The 24,143-nt window shown below is 44.9% G+C and overlaps 1 protein-coding gene across 1 annotated transcript in view; it reads right to left on the bottom strand.

The window, feature by feature from the left end:
- ATP10A (ATPase phospholipid transporting 10A (putative)) overlaps positions 1-24,143 on the bottom strand; it is a 200,844-nt gene that overhangs the window by 37,829 nt on the left and 138,872 nt on the right. Inside the window, 6 exon segments of the mRNA XM_035023939.1 lie at positions 2,277-2,494; positions 5,601-5,853; positions 7,471-7,601; positions 8,682-8,813; positions 9,213-9,319; positions 21,775-21,860. Coding sequence (XP_034879830.1) covers positions 2,277-2,494; positions 5,601-5,853; positions 7,471-7,601; positions 8,682-8,813; positions 9,213-9,319; positions 21,775-21,860 — 927 coding nt within the window.

The raw sequence follows: 24,143 nt of genomic DNA, 5'->3' as shown, positions 1-24,143 counted from the left end.
TATGGAATGAAATGCGTATGTTCTTATAACACACACGTTCTCATTATAAAGTCATACAGCTAAGAATATGTGTTATTATAACATATCTGACTCAGAGAGATTTGAAAAAGAGGGAAAATTTAACAAATCTGTATCGCATCACCTCACAGTAATACACACTTTTTGAAACACCCACTTCTTTGTCTCCTTCCAGTCTTTTTTCTGTACATTTACATTTTACATCATCAGATACTTTGTACACTTCCTTTTGACATAAGCCCAGAAGTGGGGTTGCTGGATCATACAGTAATTCCATTTTTTAAGTTTTTGTGGAACCTCCTTACTGTTTTCCACAGTGGCTGGGTACCAGTTTGCATTCCCACCAACAGTGCACAAGGGTTCCCTTTTCCCCACATCCTTGCCAACACTTCTTATCTCTTGGCTTTTTGATGATAGCCATTCTAAGAGGTGTGAAGTGGTATCTCATTATATTTCTGATTTGCATTCCCACCTTAAATTTATACAATGTTATATGTCAATTATAGCTCAATAAAAAAAATTATACATAAATTGGCAGTGTCCATTTTCCCCAAAACACTATATACAGCTGATCCTTGAACAATGCAGGGATTGGGGTGCTGATCCCTGTGCAGGTGAAAAGTCTATATAACTTTTGACACTCCTAAAATTAGCCTACTACTGATTGGAAGCCTTACTGATAACATAAACAGTTGACTAATAATATATTTTGTTTGTTATATGTATTATATACTATATTCTTACAATTATATAACCTAGAGAAAATAAAACATTATTATTAAGGGGTGCCTGGGTGGCTCGGTTGGCTAAGCGTCTGCCTTCGGCTCAGGTCATGATCCCAGGGTCCTGGGATCGAGCCCTGCATCGGGCTCCCTGGTCAGCGGGGAGCCTGCTTCTCCCTCTACCCATCCCTCCTGCTTGTGATCTCTCTCCCTCTCTCTCAAAATAAATAAAATCTTTAAACAAATTTTATTTATTTATTTATTTATTTATTTATTTATTTATTTATTTATTTATTATTATTTTTTAAATACTCAGATTTTTTTTTTAAAGATTTTATTTATTTATTTGAGAGAGAGAATGAGATAGAGAGCATGAGAGGGGGGAGGGTCAGAGAGAGAAGCAGACTCCCTGCCGAGCAGGGAGCCTGACGTGGGACTCGATCCAGGGACTCCAGGATCATGACCTGAGCCAAAGGCAGTCGCTTAACCAACTGAGCCACCCAGGCGCCCTAAACAAATTTTAAAAAAGAAAATATTATGAAAAGTCATAAGGAAAATACAGTACTGTATTTATTTTTAAAAATCTGCATGTAAGTTGTCCTGTACAGTTCAGACCTGTGCTGTTCCAGGCTCAACTGCAGTCTGAACTTTTCCAGACTTTTAACAACGTCAAAACAGACACACTATGATTCATTTGGCCATTCTTTTATCACTGAATACATTTTTTTTTTTCACTGACAAACTGCTATGCACAGAAAACTTTGGCTGAATCCCTAAATTCCTAGGTCAGGAAGTTTGAATATTTCAAATACTCTGGACCCATATTGCTAAATCAATGCCAGGAAAGCTTGCTCCAACACAGTCCCCCTCCTGTCAAGCATGAGGGCCCTCCTCCCAGGTACCCCTGAGTAAACCCACCAATCAGCTACCGCCATGTAATGGCAGACTCTGTATGGTTTCTAAGGACAGAAGAGAATGAGGTCACCACAGAGGAACCAAAATGGATTCTCCCTCTCTGCTCTTAAAACATTTCAGAAGTGAAAGGTTTTTTAGAGATCCTCACTCACTCACTCCTGGAAATTTCCCTGCCTGACCAGAATGGTCCATAAATGTTTGGGCAGCTGTCAAGGCAAGGGAGAAAGAAGTTTATTGGATTTGGGTTCATCTAATTAAAACTCTCCCCACCCCCGCCACTTGGCTTTGCTTTTTCACAGTTGTCATCCTGCTCTGATGTTTTATGTATTTCATTTGGCAGGACAGCCTTCCTCTCCAGCGCCCATCTGGGTAGTTCACCGGCAATCCCCCATCCTTAGAGGCCAAGGCAAAGGGGCCGTGTCAGCATTTTAGGAAAGATACATGGGTTTGAAGAGGTGTTGGTCACAAAAGTTCTGTTCACTGAGCAGAGCTAAACCCCCAGCAACAGCTCGTTCGTATTGTTACATGCAGATACTCTGGAGGAATGAAGGGAAGTATCAGGACCAGGAAAGGTGATACAGCCCCAGCATGGGCAGCTGCCGTCCTCTGAGTGGGACTCACCATGGGGCTGCTGAAGGCCGTGTGCTTGGACAGCATGCTGGCCCGCTTGGCCTCAGCCCGGCTGCCTGTGCGCCGGTGTGACTTGGTGCTCTGGGTCCTGTGCATGACGCGAACGCTCTGGTGGCTCCCGATGCTGCCGCGCTGGGGCAATGATCCCCCTCTGGGGACCGCCTCTTCCTCTTCGGAGTCTGCCTCCTGGTACCTGGCCAGACGCTGGGCTGTGGGCAGAGGGACATGGGGTGACACGTCACAGGAAGGCTAGGAAAATGAAACTGATTCAGAGCACTCGCCAGCCTCGCTTTCTTAAAGGCAAGGCCACATTTAATGAGTTTCCACTGAGAGATGGAGGCCGCTCTCATTTTATCTGGACCTACAGTCAACCTGGTGAGGCTGACATTCTCAACCCCAAGCACAGATGAGTCACAGAGAACGTAAGGAGCTTGCTAAGTACATCAGGACTCAAGAGGGTGGAGATGGCATCCAGGTCAAGGTGATGCCAAAGCTCAGGTCCAGTGCATTCTGGCACAGTGGCCATCGCACTCCACAAACAAGTAAGGAATGGACAGATAGATTCACATACAGCCCCTCTATTCAGGTGGACCCTAGGTGTGATGAATGGGGTTTGGGCAGCAGACACAGGGGCAAAGGAAGGGAAGACAGTGAAGGCCTAGCCCACAGAGTAACCTGGCTTCAGGATTTGCCCTTTAACCTGGGGTCATGGAACCACCTGGCTCACTGGGGCTGTCAGGACAGATCACATGTTGAACGTCTGCCCTGCAATCACACAGAAATAATGGTTCTCAGGCTGTGTTATGGTGCTTTACCATGGGGAATCCTTGTTCAAGGCCAGGTAGGTGGTGGGTACTGTCTGCATTTACACTGTATGGATGAAGGTCTACCCAACAGGGAGGCTAACAGTCCTTGTGGGTTGCACAGGGTGGACAAATGCCACCAGGATATAGACCCAGCAGGCAATGTTCCACTGAAGACGACCTTGACTGCATGGCTATGCTTGAGCCCTCAAGGGGGCACTGACCAGCAAAGTCCTTGTGGCTACATGGCCACTCAGTGAATTATGAGGTACATTTGCACTGCTTCTTGCTAATGGATGGCTCTGAAGACATTTTTCTGGCTTTCCCCAGTTAGTTAAGCTTGTTTCATCACAGACGAGCAAGGAGACTAGTCATGAAAATTACTCATTCAAAACAAGCAATTATTAAGAACTTCCAGGGCAGGTCCAGTACTGGGCGTGAGCACAAGATATCTTAACAAAAGGTGGCCTGCCTGAGGGGCTTAGAAGGGCCCTCCAATCTGGGCATGCCTGTGGCGTTGGTCTGTTCTGTGAGCTAGGCCTTATATTGAGCATCTTTCATTAGGAAGACTTTTCTTTAGGGATGAGAAAAACAGAGATAAGGAAAGATAAGTCACCCATGGTCACAAGGCCAAGTAACTGCCAACACCAGGATCCAACTCCGGGAGTTCCTCACCCCAGAAGCAAATCTCCTCTGCCCGTCCCACCCACTCCTGGCTGATGGAAGCCCCAGTTTGGTGGTGAATGAACGGCAGGGAAGAACAAAGCCCGGACATGGTGCTGTCAAGCTCCTGGGCTTGTGCATTAGGAGCTTGGGTCAGCCTCTCGAAGGATACACCAGCCTGTCCCACCCTCCTGCAGCAGTAGTTGGATGTTAGCCTAAACGCAGCAATCCCTCAGACCACTGCTGATGTGTCTGTGGTCTACAATGATGCAGCAGTTTCTGACCAGCAATGGCCTGAACGATGCCCTCAGTGTCGAGGGAAGGCAGGAAGCAGGTAGGTGATGCCTCATCTGGGGCACACAACGTAACCGGGACATAAGGTCAGAGATGGCCAAACCCACAGTCTCCATGTGAACTGGGTTCATCGCACAAAGTCATCTGAATTCATTTTACTAATGAGATCTGAGAGGTCAGGTCATGGGTAATAACAGCTGACGTTGCTCCTGGCCCCAGGTGCATGTCAATGACTGATCACAGCATTTTTTTTCAAACATGCAGCAGCGAGGCCTGCTTGCTTTGGTCTTCACCACAAATGCTTTCCTGTGTCTTCCAGAGGCAATGCAATCCTTTGATTTTATGATAAGCATCTGACAACTGTCAACATTTTTCTATAATCTTAGCTGGGATTCCGCGCATGGAGTCTCAGGTCCAGCTTTTAGAGGCTGCTTCTGACCCAACTTCAGACCTGGGTCTCTGGCTCCTTTACAGTTAGGCTAAGCTCTGCTTTCAGGCAAATGAGCTCTTCTGTACAAGGCTGAGGAGTTATGGAAGGGGAGAGTGCTAGGGGGACAGGTGGGCAGTGACTGACCATTTATTTTGGGAGGCACATAAAGCAATAAACATAGTGGATAAGTTCCTATGTCTTCTATTTAATATGATTACTTTAATTTTACATAAAGGGCCTTCGTGGATATCATAATTCTTGGTTTCATGAAACTCGCAAAAATCTCATGCCTCTAACAGATCTTTCCTGCCATATCCCCCTAAAAGAACAGCTTCCTAATGAAGCCCACATACTGACTCCTGTTCTATTATTTGCTTCTGTTCCCGTGGCAAGACTTCTTTCATGTTCTCAGATGCTGTTACAGGAAGGAGAGGGGCGCTGGTTGCAGAGCTGGCACACCTTATCATGGTGCCCTCTCCTGGCTCAGATGGGTGGATGGTTCCAGTCATACCCTCTGCTTATGAAGTGGATAGCTCCCGTATGGGTTCAGGGAGGACAGAGGTGGCAAAGGATAAGGAAAGGAGAGGTAGGAGGAGCAACCACCTGTAAAATTCAAACGGGAGTGATATTTCTTTCCAGCTTCTACTAACATCATTTTCTAAGGGAAAGAATACAGCATGAATTGCCCAATGCCCTTCTGAGAATTTTCAGCTAATAACAAGGAGGCTGATGGGTGACAATAAAAGCATCTCTTCATTTTTTGGTGCAGCAGAGAGACTGGGTGCCTCAGAAGTGACTTCCTCAAGAATGCCCTTCTTGGTTCTCTTGTCTGGTAGAAAAAGAGTGTTTAAGCAGATGCCCACCACACTGAGATACTGCAGTGAACAGGGCACTGTCAGCAACATGGAATTCTATGTTTGCTTCTATAAATGCTGCCACGCTTCAGTCTCCTGAGTTGCTCTAACAGCCTTTCTGTGTTTTATTCTCTCTCAAAAATCAGCAATCCCTGAAGCTTGTATGTGTGCGTGTGTGTGCATGTACGTGTGCCCAGGCATGTGTGCATGCAGCTTTGACACAGAGGCTCTCTGTCCAGCCCAGACTGGGGGTCCCCACCCCCAGACTCACCATTGGCGTCATGGGAATATTCTATGCCAGACACAGTGCATCTTCGGAAAACCATCTTATTTTCAGTTAAAGTGCCAGTTTTATCTGAGAAGATATATTGTATCTGCCCTAAGTCTTCCGTGATGTTCAGAGCTCGACACTGCAGCTGTGAGTCCATTTCTTCGTCATACAACTCTACGTCCTGATGAATGAAGTACACTTGGCATACTTTAACAATTTCAATGGAAACGTATAAGGAAATTGGGATTAAAACCTAGAAGACATAAGGCATACACATGAACAATTATGAGGACCAGGGAGCTGCAGAAGTAGTCCAAACTACTCAAATGACAAATGACTACAACCACAAGTAAGTAGGGACTATACTGTACCTTTAAGAGCTTAACCAGGTTGGTTTAGAGTCAGTATTGGAAAAGTATTAGGATATTGGCAAAGAGTTTAAACTAGGACAGCCTATGGTGTCACTGCGGAGCAGAAATCCACTATCGTGTCTGGAAGAATGGTAACCATGGCTTGGATAGAAGCAAGCATTTTCGTATTACTAAGTTGTGCTTGAGAGAAGCTAGGAAAGGAAAGAGGAGAGAGAAAGAGAAAAAAACACATGGCACAGTCAGAGTCCTCATAAGCAAAGTCACCTCGCACCACAGCGGCACTTGGCCCCCAGGCTCTCCCAGGGCTCCCGGCAACAAGAGCTGCCCATCCCGTGGACACAACCCCACAGGGGTTCGGAAGAGACAGTCTTTCCAGAGGCTGGTTGTGTTGAAGGACAATTTCTGGGATCTTGTATGATACAGAGCAAAGGGAAGAAGGCTTTGAGAAGAATATTCACAGTTACACTTTGACAATTTAAGAATAATCTTCATGACGTCAATGTTTAAATTTTTTTTTTTTTTGAATGACAGTATTGAACTCATGTTCATGGGCTCAGAATATCATACCCAGACAGACTAACTGGGTTCTCCTGGTAACACAATGTTAATGCAACACCTACTACAGTACCATGCTTACTATAGAACTACTACTAGTACAGAGCTAGAACCAAATGTGCATTCACAAAAAAGACTAATGTAGAAAGTTCCTGCTGTATGAAACACATGTGATAAAGGCAGTAGAGCTCCCCTTGTAGGCAAAGGCTAAGCAGAGGTCCTCTGTGCACTTTGTCTTCCTAACATGACACTCAACTGACCCTTCTCTACTCTTGAACAAGCCTTTTGGGCACAGGTTCTCAGTTAGTGATGGGGAATTGTTTATGAGGCATGTGAACTAATAATACTAACAGTAACAGTAATAAAAATAATAAAAACCAATGCTGCAAAATGCAATTGTGATATCCGGAATTGAATCCTGGAACAGATAAAGCACATCAGTGCAAAGACTAGTAGAATCCAAATGGCATCTAGAATTTATGGCCAAGTACCAAAGTTGGTTTCTTGGTTTCGACAATGTAGCATAGTAATATAATACAGTCACATTAGGGGACTCTGGGTGAAGGACATATGGGAACTCTCTGTACTATTTTTTGCAACTTGTCTGTAAATCTTAAAATTATCCCAAAATAAAATTTAGGGCTTTTTTTTTTTTTTTTAAGAAGTAATGGAATGGAAAAATAAAACAAACACAATGATCCAAAAACCAACCCCGTAAGGCCTAAGAATCTTAGGAACAGCAAAGGAGAATGTTAACTTGAAAAGCACCCAAAAAAGACCCTATAGATAAATTAGGTGGAAAAGTAAGAAGCAGCACATTAGGCAGGTGTATCTGTGGTCCTCCCAGATGCAGAATTTATAGGACATTCTTAGCAGAGTGTGATGACTTTAAAGTTCTTACCAGAAAAGTAAAGCAATTATCATATGGTACTTAGTACTGTTACCTGCAGAACTATTATCATTGTCAAAAACGAGTAAACTGCAGCTGTGACTGGGGATAAAGAACTGCCATCAGACTCAGGGACATCAAATAACGACTTCTTCTCTTGATACCGCCGCACCCACAGTCCGTGTCCTACAGCAACGTTCGAAAAGAAACATCATTCACCCAATGGGAAAATAAGACACTGCTGGTGCAAAGTAAAGCAAAACTGTAAGACTATGGACACAGGCACGTTGGGTCTCATTGGCCTGCCTTGCCATGTAAGAAAGCAAAAGCGCATGGCAGGTACTGTTGGCACCCACAGTCAGACTGCTGGAAGGCACTGGTTCTTGGATTCCTCCTCACATCAGGCATTTCCCATTATTGGCACTGAAAAGCACGCTGGTCATGAGGCAGAAATTGGGTATGTGCTGGCAGCCACCGATGGGAAAATCCCCAAAGAAGAGTTTCCCAGCGTGTGCCTCACAAAACACCAGTCTTGTCAGTCGGCCCCGGATATTGCCCATTATTGACCCTTCCTACAGATTCACACTGCACACGTCATGGACTCTCAGAAGCCAATGGCATTGCACAGTATTTCATCAGCTGGGTCCCACACCTGATAACACAAGCCCTTTCCGTGTCCCGTACACCTATGTCTTTCACCACTGAACTCCAAGACCACATCACACTCATCTGCTTCATGACGGTCGCTGAGCAGGGGATGTGGTGAAGATCATTTACCCAGAGGCGAAACACAGTCCCCTGCAAGGCACTCCCAAGGCAGCATACCAGGTCTGAAGGCCATCAGAAGCTGGATAGCACCACAGCCCATGTGCAAGCTAATGCTTAGGTCCTTCTTAAGACCCAAAGGCTTTTTTTTTTCCTTTCCTCATGGAGTTCTCATGGGGAGCATTTGTGCCTCTCCTGCTAAATTATTCTCAGTTTATCACCAGGTTACTAATACTTCTTCTACTGGAATCATTATAACCAGTGGGATTAAACCATTTTTCCATCCAAGAAGTTGCAAATTTGAAAAATAACATTAACATTCATCTAGGCATCTCTAACATGGCCTGTGTGGATGCAAGCAGCCCTTGAGTCTAAGTGGATGACAAATGCGTGTTTTAACTTCAGAGTGCTGGGTCAGAATGAGTCGTCGGCAGCCCACTGGGCTCACCTGGAGGCTGTCCGGCAGTGCCCTCTTATTCGTGACCCACGAAGGAGACTTACCAACCGCAGAAAACAGAGACATACAAACGAGGAGGAGGACACACCAGAGCACATCGCAGTTCATCTGCCTCTCAAGCTGGCTGCGCTTGTAACGGGGCCCGCTGTTGTTCAGCAGAGCCTTGGTTTCATGTCCTGTACAGGGAGCGTGAGGGATGCAGTAAATCGGTGCCCAACAGCAGAGCGACAGCGCCCTGACTCATGGACTGAAGGACAGTGCTGCCATCCAATCATACTTACAGGATAAGTTCCTTCAAAACTGCAGGGTATGAAATGAATCCCAAATATGTAACCACCATGGAGGAACAATGGAAAAAAATAAGCTAAAATGCTAAGAGAGAACACTTTGGTTGAGCTACTATTAGAAATTTTGCTTCTTTCTGTTTTCTGGGTTTTCTAAATTTTTACAATGTCTTTGTGCTACTTTTATAATCAGAAAAGAAAAAAAAAGGGCAAGGAGCAACGTTCAAGGACACACAGCATGGGTGGCAAGCCAGCAGTGTCGTGGACCGTGCGTGCCACGGCCATGCCTACCTGCATAGATGACGATGCCAACAACAGCTTCCGTGTTTCTGATGGTACATCCTCGCAGCAGCAGGTTTTCTTTATACAGCCCGGCCTTCTTCCCGTTGTCGTGTATGCTGTCAAGGAATAGGAGGCAGGCATCACATGGATGCTTACGTGCACCTTGCAGCTCAAGGAGCACTGCCTCGGGGAAGGAAGGCCTGGACGCTGGGGACTCCAGGACTGGGTGGCTTGTCTCCATGGATCTCTGCAAGAGCTGAGAGGGAGCTGATGCTCACCAGTAAGTGGGCTTCTAGAGGTTTCTCAACAGCCTGATGTTTGTTTGTTTTGTCCATGGGCTTTGTGAAATAGAAAGACAGATATGTCTGTGCCCCCTGTTCCTAACACAGGGCTCCTAAAAACCCCGGTACGTAGGGGTGCTAGCAGGATCTTTTGTTCTAGTACTTAGTCTTTGACCCCAGTTCCCAGCATAGGATTCCTCAAACTCTTGTAATTTCCCAAGTGATAAGAGCACTAGGAGCATCTCTGAACCCAGTTTTTCCTGACATAGGATACTACATCCTTTTTAATTTCCTGGGTGACAGGAGTATCTTTTGTTCTTATGAAGCCACTCTAGGTGGGCTCCTGGATGCAGTTTAGTCAGCAGAAAGACCAAGCCATGACTAGAAACTTAAGAGTTTTCAGCCTCACCTTTCCATTCTCTAGAGAGTGCAGAGTGGCTGGAAATTAAGTTAATAACTGATCATGCCTATGTGATGAAGCCTCCATAAAATCCCAATAGTAAGGGGTTCAGAGAACTTCTGGGTTGGTGAACACATGGAGGTGCTGGAAGAGTGGTATGCTCAGAGAGGGCACAGAAGCTCTGCAACCCTTCCCACATTCCTTGCTCATGCATCTATTCTATCTGGCTATTCACCTGTATCCTTTATCATATCATTTTATAATAAACTGGTAAACAGTAAGCAAATAGTTTCCTGAGTTCTGTGAGATGCTCTAGCAAATTAATTGAACCTGAAAAGGTGATTACGGGAACCTCTGATTCACAGCAGGTTAGTCAGAAGAACAGGTGACAGCATGGACTTGTAGCTGGCATCAGAAGTGAGGAAGTCTTGTGGAACTGAGCCTTAACCTGTGAGATCTGACACAGTCTCCAGGGAGTGTCAGAATTGAGTTAAATTATTGGACACCCAGCTGGTGTCACAAAATTGCTTGATATGTAGGAAAAACCCACATGTACGAATTGGTGTCAGCATCAGGTTTGTTTTCCTCAAGGGACAGACCACAGCTGGAAAGGGCAGACCTGGGAACTGTGAGACTGAGTGAGAAGTTGGTGAGGCAAGGTTGCTACGTGGTCCCGTGCCCACTTCCTGCTCATCACAGAGAACACTGCTTCTCATCAGTACCTTGTGTTGTCACAAATACACAAATTATTCTTTGTTTTTATTTAAATTCCAGCTAGTTAACATACAATGTAATATTCCTTTCGAGTCTACAATATACTACAACACACTGTTCTATACAGTATAACACCCTGTGCTCATCACAAGTGCACGCCTTAATCCCCATCACCAATTTAACTCATTCCTCCTCCAACCTCCCCTCTGCTAAACATCAGTCTGTTCCTATTGTTAAGAGTCTATTTCTTGGTTTGCCCCTCTCTCTTTTTCTCCCCTCTGCTCATTTGTTTTGTTTCTTAAATTCCATACATGAGTCAAATCATATGGTATTTGTCTTTCTCTGACTGACTTATTTCGCTTAGCATAATACACTCTAGCTCCATCCACATCATTAGCAAATAGCAAGATTTCATTCTTTTTATGGCTGAGTAATATTCCTCTGTGTGTGTGTGTGTGTGTGTGTGTATTTCTTCTTGATCCATCAATTGATTGATCATTATTTGGCTATTGTAGATACTGCGACTATAAACATTGGGGGCATGTATCCCTTTGAATTAGTACTTTTGTATTCTTTGAGTAAATACCTAATAGTGCAATTGCTGGATCCTAGGGTAATTCTATTTTTAACTTTTCGAGGAACTTCCATACTGTTTTCCAGAGTGGCCACACCAGTTTGCATTCCCACCAACAGTGTAGGAGGGTTCCTCTTTTCCCACATCTTCCCCAATACCTGTTGTTTCTAGTGTTGTTGATTTTAGCCATTCTGACAGGTGTGAAGTGATATCACATTGTAGTTTTGATTTGTATTTCCCTGATGAGTGATGTTGAGCATCTTTTCATGAGTCTATTGGCCATCTGCATGTATTCTTTGGAAAAATGTCTATTCGTGTCTTCTGGACATTTTTAATTGGATTATTGGTTTTGGGGGTGTTGGGTTTGATAAGATCTTCCTAGATTTTAGATACTAACCCTTCATCAGATATGTCATTCACAAATATCTTCTCCCATTCCATAGGCTGCCTTTTAGTTTTGTTGATTGTTTCCTTTGCTGTGCAGAACCTTTTTATCTTGATGATATCCCAATAGTTCATTTTTGGTTTTGTTTCCCTTGGTTAGAAGACATATCTAGTAAGAAGTTGCAACAGCTGATGCCAAAGTGGTTACTGCCTGTGCTCTCCTCTAGAATTTTAATGGTTTCCTGTCTCACATTTAGGTCTTTAATTCATTTTGAATTTATTTTTGTGTATGGTGTAAGAAAGTGGTCCAGTTTCATTCTTCTGCATATTGTTGTCTAGTTTTCTTAACACAATTTGTTAAAAAAACTGTTTTTTCCCTTGGATATTCTTTCCTGCTTTGTGAAAGATTGGTTGACCATAGAGTTGTGGGTCCAATTCTATTCTGTTCCATTGATCTGTATCTGTTTTTGTGCTAGTACCATACTATCTTGACCCCTACAGCTTTGTAATATAACTTGAAGTCTGGAATTGTGATGCCTCCACCTTTGCTCCTCTTTTTCAAGATTTCTTTGGCTATTTGGGGTCTTTTGTGTTCCATATAAATTTTAGGACTGTTTTTTCTAGCTCTGTTAAAACTGCTGTTGGTATTTTGATAGGGATTGCATTAAATGTGTAGATTGCTTTGGGGCGCCTGGGTGGCTCAGTCATTAAGCGTCTGCCTTCAGCTCGGGTCATGATCCCAGGGTCCTGGGATCGAGCCCCGCATTGGGCTCCCTGCTCAGTGGGGAAGCCTGCTTCTCCCTCTCCCACTCCCCCTGCTTGTGTTCCCTCTCTCGCTGTGTCTCTCTCTGTCAAATAAATAAAAAATTAAAAAAAAATAAATGTGTAGATTGCTTTGGATAATAGAGACATCTTAACAATGTTTGTTCTTCCAATCCTTGAGCATGGAATGCTTTTCCATTTCTTTGTGTCCTCTTCAATTTCTTTCATCAGTGTTTTATAGTTTTCAGAGTACAGGTCTTTCATCTTTTTTGGTTAGATTTACTCCTAGGTAACTTACTGTTTTGGTGCAATTGTAAATGGGACTGATTCCTTAATTTCTATTTCTGCTTCTTCATTATTGGTGTATAGAAATGCAACAGGTTTAGAAAAGGGAATTGTATTAGTTTCAGCAATATTTTCTACATCCTTCTTATAGAAAGTCATGAATTTATTAAAAATATTAATACATTAAATTTGAAATGTGGTAAATTCCATTTTATTAATTGGATTTCCTCATTGTTTTGAGTCAGAGGGGTAGTTCAAGTTTAAGGCACTGGTTTTCAAACTTGTCCTCTCGATCCACTAAAGATGGCCTCATCATCATCCATGCTGACCAGAATCACCCTATGCTAGAATCACACTGGGACAGATCTGGTCCCGGAGCCTGATAAACACACAAGGGGAGGCCTTGGAGGCTTCTAGAACTAGAGCAGGGGCCCAGCCTAAGCTACACCAGGCAGTGCCTCTAAAGCGGACTTCAGAAAAGCCATCTTCTCACATCATCAGTAGACAGCCTCCCCACCCCTCCTCCACACACATAGCTCAGACTCCTCTGTGGTTCTTAAAGCTCACCAAGGACACCTGCAGGTATTTTCCCTCCCACCACCTCCTAACGCTGTGTCACTGACATGGACAGTAGAACTGTTCTGGGGAATATAAAGTCAGAGGAAGCACAGAAGGTTTCTGGGGAAACAATACGTGCTGCCACATCTGGACCCTGGTTGCTGTCATGAGGGGCAGGACTACCACCCAATCTCAGACACAACTCATGTTCTTCACAACCAGGGAAATGAATATATTTTCTGGTGAAGAAGAGAGGCTAAATCATAAAGACAAAGCCAGAATCCATGCTAGGGGGATGTATTTTCCACAAGCCTGTTATTTAACTGATACAGCACCAATTCTTCTGGTGGCATGCAAGGAACACAGGAGAGTGTTCAAACAACACTGTGTCAATGCCTCCTCCCCTTTGGCAATTCCAGGACAGAGGTTTTTCTTTAAAAAAGATTGAAGACTGGAAACCTCATTGTTGGCTAATGCATCAAGACACCAGCATGCATAAGATGGTACACACAAAACACCATTCCCATGTCTGGAATGAGAGGATGCCTGTGGCCACAGTTCTCTTGGCTGCACATGGAAACTATTTCTGAGGGACTATAGTAAAAAACAAACAGTTTGAGTCAAAGTTCCACTCATGCTTATTCAGAATAAAAGATGAACTGAATAGAAATGAGAAAAATATTTTATATTAAGCTTTCTTCAACATAACATACACTTTTCAGCGATACTGTGCTTTCTAATCAGACCATACCAGACCAGAGGTGGTTCCCAGGAGCTGCACAGGCCTATGAAGATTGCTGCCACAAGGACAGGCAGTGCATGGACAGGAATGGCCTTTCCTGTGGATGGGCCCTGTGTTAGAAGTGGGAGCAAGGCAGGCCAAGCTCCAGCAGGACAACTGGAGAACAAGGGAAAAGCTGAAGCCCTGCCTTGGACTTCTGAGAGGAAAAGTACTCTCTGGAGGCAACACAGACCCAGGGCCAAGCAGGGATGAGGCCTGATTCCAGGAAGACACACCCCATCGAGTTGTTCTTAACACCTACCTCTCTGTTATGGGTTGAGGTGTGCTCTCTGCCTTGAAATTCATTTGTTGAAGTTCTAACCCCCAGTACCTCAGAATGTGGCCACGTTTGGACATAGTCTTTAAAAATGAGGTCATACAGAGGCACCTCGGTGGCTCAGTTGTTAAGTATCTGCCTTCAGCTCAGGTCATGATCCCAGGGTCCTGGGATAGAGCCCCGAATCTGGCTCCCTGCTCAGTGGGGAGTCAGCTTCTCCCTCTCCCACTCCCTCTGCTTGTGTTCCCTCTCTTGCTGTGTCTCTCTCTGTCAAATAAATAAATAAAATCTTTTAAAAAATGAGGTCACACAGATGAGCTCTAACCCTGTGACTGGTGTCTTTATAAAGAGAAATTTGGACACAGAGATAGACAAATGTATAGGTTAAGACCATGTGAAGACACAGGGAGAAGACCATCCACACGTCAAGGAGAGAGACCTCAGGAGAAACCGGTCCTGCTGACACTTTGACCTCAGACTTCCAGCCTCTGGAAATGTCAGATAATAAATTTCTGTTGTCCAAGCTGCCTAGTCTATGGTGAGCCTGAACGAACTGACACATCCTTAAACAATCCATCTAAGCCTCTAGTTCAAGTCTCCTGGCCTCCTGACTCATCAAACCAATCTCTTCTAAATCAAAACTGTTCCAAAGTATAAGCGTGATGAGAGAGCTGTTTGGTGAGAATGTCCTGTGCACTGGGAAAGGCCACGTGTAAGCTCCTGGAGAAATGGCAGAGTTCGGCTAACGAGCATTCAGCAGACTGCTCTTGCTCAGGAGATGTCAGGAGATGTCATGTTTCCCTATCAGCACTTGCTGTTCATAATGAGTTTTGTGCATCAAGGCTCATTCCTCTGAGCATATGAAGGTGCTGACAGGGACCACCAATAGGGTAGCAATCCATCAGTTCAAACACAGAGGTGCAAGGTGTATTTGCTGCTGCCCAGTTGCCCCCAGGGCCACAGGCAGTAGGGTGTAAGTTCAGGGACCTTGGACGGCAGCCAGCAGTTCTTTCCTTCCCCAGCACCTGGGCCCTCCTCCCTGCTTCACCCCAGATAGTGGTCCACCCTCACCCTGGTCACCTGACCAGCATCCTTGGGTGCCCTTCTTGACCCCTCCTCCCTCATTTTTACACCCACTCAAATGTCAGTCCTTAATTTTACCCTCCTCACTGGTTGTTTCTTGAATCCACCTTCTTCTCCCTCCATCTGTGCATCACCGCCCTAATTCAGGCTTCCAGGATTTCTTTGCTTAGAGCCTGTAACATACGCCTTGCTGGCCTGGATGCCACCAGCCTTGGTCCCTCCTATCCATTTCTCACACAGTCACCAGAGCAACCTTTCAGTGTGTGCATCTGAACGTTGCATTCTCCTGGGTGCATCCTATGTGAGCACCTTACTTGCCTTACTTCTTCATGCTTGACATACATGGCCCAGCCAGTTCTGCCCACCTTTGTGGGCCCTTCCTATCCAGGCTTTGGGCTCCAGCCACCTCACAGTGCACATCCTTCTACCCATGCTGCCTCTCATACTTGTGCAGCTGGTTAGCCTGGAGGAGCATGGCCTGCTAGCCTGGACTCACATTTACAGCCTTCAGGAAGGTTCTCTGGGTTAAGCTCCCCAGGCCCTGCAGCCAGGAAACTGCAGTATTCTTTGATGCCTCCTTGTTTGTGTCCACTTCTAAATATGAGCTCCTCAAATCTTATTCTGTTCAGCATCGCTGATGTCTACCTCAGAGCCTGGCAAATGCTGGAGGCTGCCTTGCCCTCAGCTTTAGGTTGGGTCCATCCAATGGTTATGTCAGAAGGATAGGGGAGTGAACACAGGCAAGGGAGGATGAGGAGCTCATTCCTTGGCTCCTTTTGAGAAGTGAATATTGGGTTGGGCATGTCCCTAGACCAGGGCTAGGAGGCTCCCCAGGTGACCCTCTTGACGTGAGTCCAGGTGGCCACTCCTGCCCTGGGACCACTGGGCCTCACGGTGGTGACAGCTCGGCTGCTATGAACTCTTGTGGCTTCACCCACTCCTGTTTCAAATGACCTTAGCAAAAAGACCACCCTTTCAACTTCACTTATGTGAATTTGAGTGCCAGATCTGCGGCCGAAGGGAACTCTGAGTCACAGAGGTAGGGAGAAAGAAATAATAGATAATTCCTTCCATGGCCAAACCCTGGGCAGAATTTTCTTTAAGATAATAGTTGCTCAGGTTTTTGTTTATCTAATGTAAGTGTAGAAATAACCCAATTGTGTGTTTTGTGCCAATGATGGATTTTCTTGAGATGTAAATATGTCAATTAAAGGTGTCAAGGTAAAATAAGTATTTTCCAGTTTTAATGAGTCCATTTAGTACAGTTATAGTTCATCTTAATGCCTGGTCATTGGCAGTGAGTACATCTTGGACATAAGCCCACACATAGCTCTGTCCAGACACTGGGCCAGAGGGGTGAGGGCCCATGAGGGCTCTCCTACAACAGGTTCTGATGCTACCTCTTACAGGGTGAGAGTGGTGATGGATCGTGTCATCTGCGGGGAGGGAGGCTACCCCAACAAGCATGCCCAGGTTTGCAATGGCAGGTTCCCAGCCGTAAGTGGTCATATAAGGCTCTGCAGCGTGCAGGGAGGGAGCTCAGGACTTACTCTGTGGGAGACTCTGGGATCAGAAACGAACCTGGGTTTACAATTTGAAGGGGAATTTTACACCAGACTAAGCCAACCAACCTCTCTGCTTTATTCCTAAAGGCAAATGAAAATGTTTGATTGACTGGTGGCTCCAGAGATCACCCACCATATGCCATGACATTGGCTGAGCACAGCTGAGCAAGGTGCCCTGAGCTGCTGGGGCACTTGGCCACTGAGCTGGTCTCCATTCACAGCGGTCCCTCTGGGCTACAGTGCGTTGGGGCAGGGAGAGGGCGCCCGCAGGAGTGAAGAACAGGATTTCATTAGTGCTTAACTGTGGGATTGCAGTAAACAACAGTGAGCATTAAGATGCACTTGAATAATGAGCTCCTAACACTTTTTTTTTAATTTTAACAGCTTGAAATACATTTCACTTACCATAAAATTCACCCATTTAAAGTGTATGGTTAAGCATTTTGTTTTTGTTTTTGTTTTTTTTTTGTATATTCACGGATTTGTGCAGCTATCACTACCAGCTAATTTTAGAACATATCACCCCAAAAAGAAACCCCATACCCATTGGCAGTCATCCCCATTCCCCTTCCACTCCCAAACCCTGGCAATCACTAATGTACTTCCTATCTCTAAAAATATTCCTAGTGAAGACAATTTATCTCAGTGGAATAACATACCATGGCTAACACCACTCTCCTGCATGACATGTTCTAATTCACCTCATGCTTCCTTCACAGATAGTTAAAAGATTATTTGAATTGTTGCCTTGCACACAGTGAATTTCTTTCTTTCTTAATTTCAAAATACATGATCTTACTTTTTGTTGGAATATTTTAAGCCTATCTTAGAGTTTCTGTATTTTCTTACCTGTATACTAATAAAAACAGTTAAAAAAAAAAAGAAAAAAAATAATTCACCTCACGCTTCACCCATATTCTTTTCCTCCATTCTGATGTCAGCCACTGTTATTTCCAGCATTAGGAGGAAGCCACATTCAGAAATGCAGAATAATTTGCCCAGTGAGTGGGCAAAGCTAGAATTCAGACTTGGGTCTTTTTGCAGTAAACCCAAGCTTAGGTCTCTTTAAGTGCAAATGGCTAAAGTTCTGAGTTCAGACTGGCTGGTCCAAATACGAGTGAAACTGGTATTGCTGGTATAAATGGCGGCTGGGCTTGGCCTGGGCTCCCTGGCTGGAGTGAGGCTACAGGGCAGCAGCTGAGTCAAGGAAGAAGGGAGGCCATCCTCAGCAGATAATGAAATCCAGCAAGCCAGCAAACCAGGGAACTGGCTGCTGATCTGCTCCCTGGGTCTGAACTGCAGATCTACCACCCAAGTTAGCCCCAGCCCTGAGCATTAAGACCAGTATGGGAACTGGAGCCTCCCTTCTCTCAGGGGAGGAACAGACCCCTCCCCTGACACTCCAGTTACCTGCCCTCCACTCCTCTCACTCTTCCTGGAGCACTTCAGCCTGGCTGGGGGGCAGGGCTGCGCATGCTGGCTGAGCCACAGAAGCACCAGAGGGAGAAACTTTAATACACGGTCACCTGTGCCCCATCTCCAGAGACCCTGCCTGAGTTGGCCTGCTGGGAGAGAGGCCCATCGGCACCCCAACCTTCCAGTGGCCAATCCAAAATACCTGGCTTGGTAGAAATGGTAAATCACAGTTAAACAACAGTCTAGGTATGCACTGGCCTGAACTGGCAGCACCTAGACTGTCTTAGCAGGATTTGGGACCAGACTCAAAGGTGAGCCTCAGTGCAGGGCAATTTGTTGGAGAAAGTAAGGAGAAAGCATGGCGAAACTAGAGAGCAGAGTGGGGAAAGATTCATGCAGCGGGGAGTGGCCCTTCTTTCCTTTCTTTCTTGGGAGATGGGCCAGTGAGGTCACTCATGTTAGGAATGTTTGTTGGAGGGGCAAAATGACGCCCACTCAAGCAGCCATCTTCCAAAGAAAGAAGTGGCTGGGGGGGCTGAGTCAGCTGAGGGTTAGGCATGGAGGTGGTGCAGGTGCTGGGGGTGAGCAAGGAACCAGGGGACGCTACCCCTCACTGATCACCAACTTCCCACACCAGAAAGTCAGCATTGCCCACATGGAGATCTCCGCCAGCCTGGCTTTTTGTTATCTTCTCTTTTCCTAATAAAAGTCCTTCCCCTTTCTTTGAGGCTTTCATCTCTGGCCCTGTTCCTCCTTTTTAAGCCATGTTTCTAGAAAGAGTAGTGGAAAATATAATTCCTCTTCTATCTCCTGCAATCTGGACTCTGCCCCTCTGGGTCTACACTCCAATGGTGTGGCCCTCCCGTTCCTTGGGCTGCCCCTGGAGTGTGGCATGCAGATCTTCTCCTGAATGTCCCTGTTCTGCCTCCACCATTGTACATTGCCCATGGAACCACACCCCATCACACCCAAGGATGCTTGCTCTTGACTGTGGGGTTGTTCTGTCTTTATTCCTTTCCTTTCTTCCCTAGCCCTCTGTCCCATGTTCCCAGGCCACTTCCCTGACTTCATACATGACCTCTAGGCAGAGGGTCCTCAAATCTTCATCTTTAGCTCCTATTCCCCTGAAGTTCTGGCCCACATTCACTCCACCTGAGGCATTTGCCAGCTCCTCAAATTCAGGAAATCTCAAAACCCCATTCCCTTCCTTCTACAGCTTCTCCTAATATACACACTGAAGACAAATCACCCTCCCTTTCCAACTGGACCTCTTCCCCTGGATACATTTGTGTTCTCACTTATACCTCTCTCCTGATCCTTTTATCACCCTGCTCTATGGTATTATCTGTAACAGTAATAATATTAGCAATAGCAGCAATGACCATAATAGTGGCAAATATTTATAAAGCACCCTTCTGAAAGCTTTCTGGTATTAAACTGATTAAACTTTGCCCCAAGGACTTGAGGGGGGTCCCGTGATCCTCCCCATTATACAGATGAATAAAGTTAAGTAGATTGCCCAAGTTTATCTAGCTAGAAAGTGTGGGCTCCAGAGCTTGCCAGCCTCAGCACTAAGCTGGACTTGTTTAATATCCCTATGATGAAAGTAGTTCCTAGAGGGCAGGACTGACTGCTGACTTAGGGTTAATCCAACTCAAGAGCAGGCAACGAAAGTGTGAGAATAGTCATCAGAGCACAGGAGTCCTGCATCTTTCAGGGGCTTTGGAGGAACCCCCACAGAAGAGAAGACAGACCGTAAGAGAGGAGTACAGTCTTTGGTGAAGGATGTCTACCCTTTTTCTTTGGTAGAGTTGGCCCCGCCAAATTACCCTATGAGCAAGAATGTGCATAGACCATTCTCCCTAGAAGATGCCTTCACCACCCTTCAACGTGGTTATTTCAGGGTCTTTGGAAACCCAGCATCTGCTCCATTTAGCTGACGTGGCCCTGGAGATTCACAGTGGTGCTGAGAATGGTGCCATGTGTGAAGTCCGGGGGACAGTGGGTCAGCAGACCTATAGAAGACGGCCCAGGGGGCCATGGGAGGGTGCAAAATCCACAGCAGCCAAGTTACATATGCGTAGTTGAGTATTCTCCCTCTAAATTTTACATACTACATTTTAACATTTTTCTTAATGAATTTTATCTTTTTAATTGGTTCCTTTCAGGGGTGACCTAACATTTTCCAAGTTCTGATCTTCAGGCATGGATCAGCAATTTCGGTGCATGACTGGGTCCTCTCTTGGCAGCGCACACATTTCACTGTTTACTATTAAAACTTTCCATTCATTGATCATCCCGCAGTATGACAAGAAGTCTACTACTGTGCGTGGGCATGCGCAACAATGCTGGATGTGCCAGTGAACCCGAAGATTCAAACATACACTGGGAGGCCTTGGAAATGGAACCCACTTCAGAAGCAGAGCACCCTGCCTCACCCCCACATGTCTGTGGGGCCATGCTGTGCCTGGACCACAAAGCAGTTAGACCAGTCAGCTCGCACCTCAGGCAGGAAAGGCAGCAGAGAGAAGGCCCCAAATTCTCCACACAGGAGAGCTAAGCCTGGGAGAGCAGATTAAGGCCCCAAGAGGCCAAGCAGTGGGTCAGGGTAGGCCAAACCTAAAGTCCTCCATATTCTTGCACACACATCTCATTCGTTCTCTGTGAGGTTGCCCCCAACAGCTCTGGCAGCCAACTCAGCAACTCCATGCTGACACTCCCTCTCCTCTGCCATTTTTTTTCCCCCAAGCCAACCGACTACACAGACACACACACACACACACACACATTATTATTGAAATTTCTGAATGAACATGAAAGTAGAGAGACTAGCAAATATTTCCCACCTACCCACAGCCCAGCTTCAGCAAGTACAACACATGCCAATCCTGTGTCATTTATCCACCTTTTTTGTCTTTCCCTTTTGGAGCAAGGGACTGAACTATTTGACATGTTATATACTGTACTTATTTTGTTTGTTTATTGTCTCTCTTTTCCCCGAACTAGAATGAAATAAACATGAAGGCAGTAATTTTTTTTTTTTTTTTTTTTTTTTTTTTTACTATTCATTTCACTGTATTACTCTCAGAGCCCTCAACAGGGCCTATCATGCAGCGGAGGCTCAACAAATAGTCAGTGACTGAATATCTAAGTGAATGAATGAATGAGCTTCCCACCCAGGCTCCCCCTGGGTGGCCCCCATGCTTCCATTTAATGGGGCCATGTGCAGTCAACAATACTTCCCTTGTTCCCCTCACCCTACCCAGGCCAGGCCAGCTAGAGGTAGGAAAAGCAGTAATTATTCATCACAGGCAGTGTGGGCAAGTTTCTACTGCTGACAGGATCTTACAAACCAGTCCCATAAGCAACCAAGAAGGCTCAGATACGGGCAACATTCCTAAAAGGCTACACATGGGGCAAAAAATATTAAATGTGTATTTTTGAACCGTGCGTGACAGAACAGCAAGCTCAAGCATATGTACAATACTCACATGCAACCACGAAACCTACTCAGGTCGTTGTTTGGCTTCTCACACTCGATTACGCTGGTGAACGTCAAAGGATTGAATTCGGACACCTAAAACAAGAGCATGCATACATTAGAGAAATTTGGGCTCTGACTGTTCCATTCTAAAAGGCACTTGCTCTTCTGTCTCACATCTACGTGGGGTAGGGAAATTTCATGGACGGAGTCTGCCCAGAAACCTCTGCAGAATACCAATGCTCACAGAGCACTTAGCTCATGCTTTCTCATTTTTATACTGAATGATAACTGATGATTGTAGAATGAATAGCAATTAGTAGAACAGTACCGGTGAGTAAGTGAGCTGGAAAGGATTATAGCTCTAATGAAAATAAGAGAATATGAGATAACAACAAAGGAAGCCACTAATGATTGAAAGGGATGAATGAATTTTTTGAAACAGACCAGCACCTTCCAATTTCCTAAACAGATTAGAGAAGCAAATTCCATCTGGAAAATAGGAACTTATAACAAAATGACATTTCCTCAATGTGCACTAAAAATTTTGCACAGATATTTAATGAAATACATTTAAATAGCCAATGGGTAAGCCAACAATTTCTTTATTATTCTACTTGATGAAAAATGGCAGCTCACCACAAAGTCTCTCACTGAGAATTCTGCCACTGAGAGATGATGTAACACTGCCATAAACCATATGACCAGATCAGGAGTGGAGAGAGGGAAGGGGGAAGAAAGGAAGAGGGGAGGAAGAAAAATGAAAGGGAAATGCAGGGAATAGGCCTTTAGTATAAATAACTATCATTAATGGATTTTTTTTTTTTTAAATCAACTCTCATTGCTCAGGCTTGTCATTCTTTTTTCTCTACCAAGTGTCACAACATGGTGAAAAGTTGAACTGTCTTTGCTCACACAAGTAAATCATCACACAAAAAGTGCAAGTGGTTAAAAATTATAGCAAAGGCATAAACACTGCTACCAGCACCCCAGGTGATTATGACTCTAACACAGCAACATAGTTTCCAGCACAGAAACAGACACAAAGGTAATTACTCAAACGTCAGTTCTGTTTTCCAGTGCATCGTGTACAATAAAAAGAGAACTCATTGGATAATAGCTCAATTCAACAGCTGAAATTAAAATGTCATTTTAAAAGGCTCTTCCTGGGGCACCTGGGTGGCTCAGTCATTAAGCATCTGCCTTCGGCTCAGGTCATGATCCCAGGGTCCTGGGATCTAGCCCCACATCAGGCTCCCTGCTCCGCGGGAAGCCTGCTTCTCCCTCTCCCACTCCCCCTGCTTGTGTTGTCTCTCTCTGTCAAATAAATAAATAAAATCTTTAAAAAAAATAAAAATAAATAAAAGACTCTTCCTCAAGTTTAATTAGCCATCAGCCCTCTCCCCTTGGACTGAAATGGCCTCTGGCTCTATTTCTAGAGTGAGGCCATGTTTCAAGCTGCCTTGTGTTCATTTAAAGCCATGTGAAGTATCTTGGAGCCAGGTGGCTGCCTTTTCCAAGGCAGACATCTGCAGGTGCAGCATCCAGGGTAGCCATGAAAGGACTGAGTTCCATAGCACACCAGATTATTCTTGGCAGACAGGAGGGTGCACTTAAAATACCCTGTCTCTGTTTGTTATTCTTTCTCTCTAAGAAAAATGTAATGTGAATGGCTCAGAAATGGTAGGACATTCCGTCTCTGGACTCCAGCGCTGCATTCGTACCGTTCTATCAATAACCATGTGCCTTGGGGAATGTGCACATCCAGGGCACAGGTTGCCTGGTTTCATCAGCTTCATCTGGAATTGGGGAGAATTCTGAGGATTTTTAGAATCAGAGGGATCTTCAGAGACTGTTATAACTGAATTGTGTAACCACCCCCACACCCACCCCATACCCCAGAATCCATATGTTGAAGTCCTAACCCCCAGAATTTCATAATGTGACCACACGGGACCTTTAAAGAGATAATTAAGTTAAAATGAAGTCATAAGGGTAAGCCCTAATACAATTTGACTGGTATTCTTATAAGAGGAAATTTGGATATAGACACACACCAAAGGACAATCATAAAAGGAAAAAGGGAAGAGATGGCCGTCTACAAACCAAGGAGGGGTTTCTCAGAAGAAACCAACCCTGTAGAGACACTGGTCTGGACTTCCAGCTTCCAGAACTGTGAGAAAGTGAATTTCTGTTGTTTAAGCCACTTAGACTGTGGTATTTTGTTACCGCAGCCCTAGCAAACTAATGCAGAGACCATCTTTGAGTTTCTCATTTAGAAAAGGTTTCATATGCAGAGTACACTTTTTGGAAGGGAAAATTCTACTTACATTGATTGTTTCTAACTAAACTGACAATATAATAATACCCCATTTAAGA

This window comes from Mirounga leonina, unplaced genomic scaffold (assembly GCF_011800145.1).
Source record: "Mirounga leonina isolate KUSES-001 unplaced genomic scaffold, KU_Mleo_1.0 Mir_178, whole genome shotgun sequence".
Taxonomy (NCBI): domain Eukaryota; kingdom Metazoa; phylum Chordata; class Mammalia; order Carnivora; family Phocidae; genus Mirounga; species Mirounga leonina.
The sequence above is the reverse complement of the archived record's forward strand: the minus strand, read 5'-3'. Positions and strand labels throughout refer to the sequence as shown.